At 50.1% G+C, this 7790-nt stretch overlaps 1 protein-coding gene across 2 annotated transcripts; it reads right to left on the reverse strand.

Moving 5' to 3' along the window:
• Window positions 1-7230, reverse strand: GNPNAT1 (glucosamine-phosphate N-acetyltransferase 1). 2 transcript variants are annotated; one of them, XM_033063864.1, is made up of 6 exons: window positions 7175-7230; window positions 3795-3982; window positions 3111-3173; window positions 1914-2041; window positions 1306-1367; window positions 1-1130 (listed from the first exon to the last, which is right to left on the reverse strand). In XM_033063864.1, the coding sequence occupies exons 2-6, from the start codon at window positions 3964-3966 to the stop codon at window positions 983-985; spliced, it is 573 nt and encodes a 190-aa protein (XP_032919755.1). In that variant the 5' UTR covers window positions 3967-3982; window positions 7175-7230; the 3' UTR covers window positions 1-982. The 2 variants fall into 2 exon arrangements, with proteins under 2 accessions (XP_032919755.1, XP_032919754.1); XM_033063863.2 differs by lacking the exon at window positions 7175-7230 and adding an exon at window positions 6954-7123.
• Between the last annotated feature and the right edge of the window lie 560 nt (window positions 7231-7790).

Consider the following 7790-nt stretch of genomic DNA (forward strand, 5'->3'; position numbering starts at 1 on the left):
AATTCCTTCCCAATATCCCATCCAGCCCTGCCCTCTGGCAGTGAAGCCATTCCCTGTGTCCTGCCCCTACAAAAACCCTTCTCCCTCATTTTTAGGTACCAGAAGTGGCTCTAAGGCTTTTCTGGGCTGAGCACCCCCAGCTCCCTCAGGTGAAGCTGAATTTTCCCCTTCCCATTGATTACCAGAACCCCACTCCATGTGGGATATATTCATTCCAGTTTCCCTCTGCCCTGTTGCAAACCACATTTGGGGTTTTTTCATGTCACAAAAAAATAAAAAGTAATTATCCTGAAAACCAAGTTATCAGCTAAAGTGCAGGAGCCCTGCAGTGAGAAGCACACATCCATTTTTAGGCTGGGAATTCAGCACAGCCTGTAAGGATTCTCCCCAACCTGCACCAACAGTAACAAATCCAGTCTTGGAAAACAGTGCCTATAAAATTTCTGCTGCACCACCAGCACTTCCATGAGGTGTCATGGAAAAATCCAGAGCTAAGGCCTGTTGTGTGTCACTAATTCTGCATAAGAGGAGCCTCATCCCTTCCCCAGCTACATCATCCTTCCATCAGCACAGCCAGCAGGACAGGCCCTGGGGCTGTCCTTTGGCTGCTGAGAAAAGAAGCACAAACCTTTAGAAAAATACAATGCAAGAAAAAATTTGAGATAAAAATATAGACCTTTGGTTAAAAACCATCCCTTTAACGAGTCCTTTGTAACTCAGCTAGAACAGAAAAGCTTCACCTTGACTCCACAGTAGTAAAAATTAGTTCTAAACTCATTTTCTAACCCAGAGGGCCCTTTCTAAAACCTCAGTAATTTTCTTCCCCCAAGATTTACACATTTGATGTTCATTATTTATAGGGATTGTTACATCTGCAGCAATAAACTATAGAAATTTTCCACGGAGAGAATGTTTGCAGCACAAGCTCCTCCACCAACAGTCTTTCCAAGAAAAAAAAAAAAGAACCCAGAACACCTAGAAGTTAATTAAAGAACCGTTGAAACATGTAGTTCTCATCAGATACCAAATAGCCAAACTTCTTGTAGAAATCCACATTTTTGGGCAGACACTCGAGTGTGATTTTGTAACAGTTCAGTCTCTTACTGAGCAAGGTGAGGGTGGATATTAATCTGGAAAAGACAAGAAGTCAGCAGTTAAATGCTGGGTCAGGGAGTGTTTAATGAGTTTTATTATCACAGCCACAACATTTTGTGTTTTCCTGCAGATCATTTTGTGCCCAGCTGCTGATCCCTGCTGGCAGGAAGGTGGGGTGTGGAAGGGCAAAGCTGGGGAATGAATACTCACAGTTTTCCAAGCTGCTTCCCTCTGCACTCCCCACTGACCACCACATCTTCTATCCTGCCTCTCTGCAAACACAGGAAGTGTTTGTTAGCCTTGGTTTGGCCCTCCCAGCTCCTGTGTTGTGAACAGCACAGAGATCCTCAGCCATCTGCTCTGCCAGCAGCACGTCTGACTCCTTCAGAGGCTCCCTGGGACAATGGGACACATCTCCAAGTGCTGCTGTTCCAAAGCTTCCTTTTACAATCAGCCCAGCACTCAAGAATGTGATATATTTTTTAAATACACAAAATACTCCATCTTTTAAAATATGTATTTTTTAAATATTTACATTTTTAAGGTTGGAAAAACCCTTCAAGATCATTGTTCCCCAGCACTGCCCAGGCCACCACTGACCCCTGTCCCCAAATGCCACATCCACATGGTTTTTAAATCCCTGCAGGGATGGGGACTCCAGCACTGCCCTGAGCAGCCTGGATCACCTTTTCCACAAGATTTTCCCCAATATCCAACCTAAACCTCCCCTGATAAAACCTGAGGTTGTCACCACACAGTAACACGTGCCCAGAGTCAGGGACAGGATCTTCTCATCCCTTCCCAGCTGCAGGATTTACCTTGGCACAGGAGTGAGTGAATTTGTGCTCTATCACCAGCGTTGCCGTGGCAACGATCTGCCCCAGGTTTGTGTCCTCCACCACGGTCACGTAGTAATCTCCAGATCTCTTCATGTGCTCAAAGGTTTCTGTGGGAGCAGGCACAGTGTGAACAGGCAATTCAGGCTCACAGTAAACTGCACTGAAGTCTGGTACTTGCAGCACTGTGGGATCACAGGGATGATGCACCCAAGACTCCAGAAAATGAAAGCCCCAGAGTCAGACTGACCCATGAAAAAGCAGAAATTACACAAATACCTTTTTTTGTCTGCCCAGAGAAGCCTCCTTGCTGAGCAGCTCTGCACATGGGTGCTACAACATCAAATCATGGGATGCTCTGGGTTGGAAGGACCTTAAAGCTCATCCAGTTCCACCCCTTGCCATGTCAGGGACACCCTCCACTATCCCAGGGTGCTCCAAGCCACATCCAGCCTGGCCTTGGACACTTCAGGGATCCAGGAGCAGCCACAGCTTCTCAGCTTCCCACCCTCACAGGGAAGAATTTCACAGAAAGGGTTGTTCAGCCCTGGCACAGGGCAGTGCTGGAATCCCCATCCCTGGAGGGATTTAAAAGCTGGGGACATGGATTAGTGGTGGGTTTGGCTCAGATCCTGTGATTCCCTGAATCCCTGAGCTGCCTCCCCACTGCCTGGCTGGCCTGGGAGTGGGATCTAAAGTGGGTTCAAAGAGAGCTGGAGAGGGATTTTGGTCAAGGGGCTGGAGGGACAGCACCAGGGGAATGGCTTCCCACTGCCAGAGGGCAGGGCTGGGTGGGATATTGGGAACAAATTCTTCCCTGAGAGGGTGAGGAGGGGCTGGCACAAGCTGTCCAGGGAAGCTGTGGCTACCCCATCCTGTGAGTATTCCAGTCCAGGTTGGAGGGGCTTGAAGCAACCCAAATTCAGCCCAAAGAATCCATCCTACCAGCTCTCTAAAGCTCAGTCTAAAAACCAGTTTCACAATTCAGGCCTGTCCCAGCCAAGCTGCCCTTGGGGACAGCTGCAACTGGATCCAGGGCTGAGTGCCAAGGGCTCCCTCAGGGGAGCTGAACTGATCCCTCCCTCTGGCATCAGGCACTCACACCTGAGCAGCTTTGCTGTCAGCATCAGGATTGCCTGCAAGCCCTCTGGAAATGCCAGGGAATAATGAGGTACTCACTGATGAACTGCTCCGGGCTCACCACTCCAGTTTCCGTCAGCTGACCCAGAACCTTAAAAAACCCTGGCAGGAAAGGAGGGGAAAACAACTCAGTGAGGGACAGACACACAACCAGCTCCAAACTGCAAGGAACAATCCAGCACAGCTGTTTGGAGAGGGACCATCCCATCACAAAGGCATTGAACAATGTTGAAGGATTGGCTAAAGCTCAAAGTGAGCCTGGAATAACGAGCACAAAGCAATGTTTTTATCCAAATTCCAGAACTGGAGGAGAATTCATGCACCAAGATCATGTTCATATTGCTTTGGTACAGTATGAACAACTGTGCTCCCTCTCCAAAACCGTGGTGAATGGGAACTTGTGGATTATTTGGAAGATTTTAGGATTAAAACAGTAAACCAAATTTTCAGGGTTGCCCAATCCATGATGCCAAAAGCTGAAATTCAGGGATGTGCTCACAGCACAAGGGATGTTAGGACAAGCCACAGGGTGGGATTGCTGGGCATCCTGTGCAGCTTCAGGAGCTGGACTCAATGATTCCTGTGGGTCCCTTGCAATTCAGGATGTTCTAAAATTCCATCTATTTGTTTACTGATCAGGAAAAATGAGCAATCCCAATCTACTGAAGAAACAGAAGTTACCAACTCAATGTCACTTGTGGCAATGATAAACCAGGACTCTACCTCGATTTAAATCAGCTGTGCAGAGTGGTCTGAGGACCAGCCCATCCCCTGGGTCCAGGGGAGAAATGGCAGGAGAAAAGGTGGTGGTGTTCTCACTCCAGTCGAGTTCCTGCAGGATCCTGGGGTCAAACATGGGCGTGTCATCGAGCATCACGGTGGCCACGGGCATCATGGCTGCACAATGAGATCTGGAACACAGAGAAACAGGGAAGGCATGGATTAATCTCTCAATTACAGTGATTTCACAATTATAAACTGCATGTTACAGTACAGAGTGTGATCAAAGGTATCTGTTCTATCAACATCTGTGATCCTGATCTCCATGGGAGATATTCTGCTAATGGGCATCCATTGAAACCAGGCAGGGCATTGTTCTTTATCTCATGGGATATCTCCTGTTCATGGCCATGGTTTATAAACCAGCTGGGGCAGTGTTCTTTATCTCCATGGGATATCTCCTGTTCATGGCCATGGTTTATAAACCAGCTGGGGCAGTGTTCTTTATCTCATGGGATATCTCCTGTTCATGGCCATGGTTTATAAACCAGCTGGGGCAGTGTTCTTTATCTCATGGGATATCTCCTGTTCATGGCCATGGTTTATAAACCAGCTGGGGCAGTGTTCTTTATCTTTTCACAGCCCATCCTCCCTCCAGCCAGTCATTTTCTGCTCATGGCCATTGAGTCCTACTGTGGCACTGATAAAATTACTGCATCCCATTGGGAGTTGCTCCAGCCAGGGGGAAGAGCCCAACATTTCTTACCAAGATAAAAACAGAGGTTTTGGGACACTAAGGGAGCCCCTTTCTCCACTGGACTCCAGAGGAAAACCGGATTTCTCCACATCCCCACTGGAGCTCCGGAGGGAAACTGCACCTTGTACAGGAGCACTGCTCCAACTGAGCCACATCTGTCACTGCAGGAGGATGCAGCCACCATGGAATGGGACTGCTGCCAACACCCTGCCTGACGGGTGTCAGGCTGTACTCTGACTGTGTCAGGGTTTGGGGTTTGTTCTTTGTAGTGCTGTATTTCTATTTTAATTTCCCTAGGAAAGAACTGTTATTCCTAATTCCCATACCTTTGCCTGAGAGCTCCTTGATTTCAAAATTATAATAATTTGGAGGGAGGGGGTTTACATTCTCCATTTCAAAGAGAAGCTCCTGCCTTTCTCAGCAGACACCTGTCCTCCAAACTAAAACAGCAACTTTTCATTCTTTGTCCATATATAAGCCGCACCTGATTATAAGCTGCACTTCGGGTTCGGACCAAAATTTTAGTCCAAATGGTGCAGCTTATAATTGTGAAATTACTGTAGTTGTTTCTCCTGCAGCATGCCATGGGATTTTCCTCAGGGATTCCCAGGAAGGTGAATACACTGCTGTTCACTTCAGCTGCTGGGTTTACACTGTGTGCACCCAGACATGGCACACATCAGCTGGAGCAACACACGGAGTTTGTGTGTTTATCCTGGATTTTTCCAGCCTGGAAAGGCTTTGAGGAGGGCATTTAACCTCTACAGCCCTCAAGAAACCTCCCAACAAGCTGCCTAGCCATCATTTGCACTCCTGTTAATTTAAAACCTGCAGTGGGTATAATGCACTTTTTTCCAAGCAGTCCCACCCCACAAATATTTGTGGTGCCACATCCCAGAGCAGGTGATGGCACAGCCCAGCCCAGCCTGTCCTGTTTGCTCCACGTGTTTAATTTACAGAGCCCTGCTGCCAAGCTCAGCCCCACAGTGTCCATGAGCAGGGAGAGCAGCAGTGCCAAGGTGACAGTGAGACACTGTTAATGATTAAAGGCACTGGGGTTGTTCTGGGTGACAAAGGGATTTATTTTCCTTATTGCATCCAAGGCCAGGTTGGACAGGGCTTGGAGCAACCTGGGACAGGGGAAGATGTTCCTGCCCATGGGACAAAAATTCCAACCTGGAATTTTATGCTAAAGGAAAATAATTCTTATTTTATTCCCTGTGGAATACCTGGTCAGGGTTCTGGTATGAGCAGAGCTCACAAACACTTTTAGTTTCTTTATAAATCTTCAGATTGCCTTACCTACACCATGAACAACAGAGCAGGCACACACTGGTGGTCAGGCCAAATAAACAGCAGAAAGAAAAAAGTGTTTGGGATGACACTTGTTAAAATAAGACACCTTACAGCCCAGAGAAAGAACAGAATGTTTGCTGTGAAGCATCAGTGTAATGAGCCTCAAAGTGAAAGTGGCTCCAGAAACCCAACTGAAGTTTCTTAACTAACAAAACCAACACAAAACATTTTTTATGCCACCTGCTGGTACACACTGGCCTTTGAATCCCAGCTCTCATCCTAATTTTCCATATAAAAATTTTTTAAATTCCTGTTATAGCAATTAAACAGTAACACATGAAACAGCGGGAAAGACAAATTGCAAATGGAAACATTTCTACAGATTTCTCTGTTCCTACAGCTCAACTATTCCAATGTCCTTTTCCTCTGTCCCCCAGAATTCCCAAGTGTCCATATCAACATTCAAACAGTGTCTGTACAAAACAAAGCAAACCTCAAACTCCAGCTCAGTGTTACAGCTCACCAAGGGAAAAGCACGTAGAGAAAATAAAATCTGTGATGCTCTGTGAGCAATCAGTGACCAATTAAGAGTCATTTTTCCAACTACTTCCAGCACAGCTGGAGCAGAATGGAGTTACAAGCTACACTTATTTTCTGGAACCAGGAATAAGACTTACAATAATGTTAATTAAAAATAAATTTTAAAAAGGATTAAGGCACAGGGAAGAAGAGTTTTGGCCTGTGGGTGGTTCTGGCGCACAGCTGAAGTTTCCCTGGAGCATCCCGGGATCCCCACGTGTGCTGGGAGCAGGGAATGGCCAGGACCCCTGAGCTGCCATCCCGGGGACACCCCAAACCCCGGGAGGTTTGGCCAGACCTCCGCCAGCCCCTTAGTTTTGGGGTGACAGAGCCCAGCTCTGCCCCTGGAGGGTCCCCACAGCTTTCCTCAGCTGAAGCAGCCCCTGGGGACAGAACCAACATCTCTGAGGGCTCCCCCAGCTCTGAGGGGCTCCCCTCAGCCCCTCCATCACACGCAGCCCTGAGGGGGAATCCCACACCCCCACAGCCCCCCTCAGGGCAGGCCCAACCCCTCATAGGGGACCCCTCACCTCACACACGGCCAACTGAGGGCACCCCCCGGGTGGAGGGGCATCCTGCTGCCTCACACACAGACCTTCGGGGCGGTCATATCAACCCCCAGCCCCTCGCTGGCGTGCCCACAGCGCTCCCGAGCTGCTGCAGCCCCTCGGGGTGGATGGCCCGTGCCCAGACCGAGCCCTCACAGCGCTCCCCCTCCCGCAGCCCCTCAGGGCCCCCCGGCCGCACTCACCCGCGCGCCGGCCCCGCCGCACGCGCCGCACGGACGTGGCAGGGTGGGCGGGGCCATGCCGGGCCCGGCGCGCGCGCGCGCGCCCTCCCGCCCCCCGCGCGCAGCCAATCACAGCCAACCTTCGCCAAGCGCAGCCAATCGTCGCCGAGCTCCGCCCCGCTGGCCACGCCCCCACCAGCGCCTCGCGGCGTTTGGGATCCGCCCCGCCCCTTGGCGCGGGTTGGGCGGGAGCGCTGTGGACACGCCCCCTCCCTCACGTAGGCCGCGCCCCTCCCGCCCCTCAGCACCGTGCCAAGATGGCGGCTGGTGCCGTGTGGTGATGGCGGGTCCGGTCCGGGTTCCCGCTGCCTCAAGGGTGTTTTCACCCTCAGGGGAGCCCCCGTGGGCTCTGCCAGGGGAAGGGTGAGGGCAGCGAGGCACGACAGGCTTCAGCTCCCCACTCCATACACACTCCTCGCTCCACCTCAGGGGTGCCAAGGCTGAAGCATTTGATGGGTTTGGAATTACAGAATCACGGAATTGCACACTAGGTTGAGTGGGAAAGGACCTTTAAAGATCTTGTTCCGCCTCCTGCCATGGCAGGGACACTTTCATTGTCCCAGGCTGCTCCAAGCCC

The sequence above is a fragment of the Catharus ustulatus genome, chromosome 6 (genome assembly GCF_009819885.2).
Source record: "Catharus ustulatus isolate bCatUst1 chromosome 6, bCatUst1.pri.v2, whole genome shotgun sequence".
NCBI classification, from domain to species: Eukaryota; Metazoa; Chordata; class Aves; order Passeriformes; family Turdidae; genus Catharus; species Catharus ustulatus.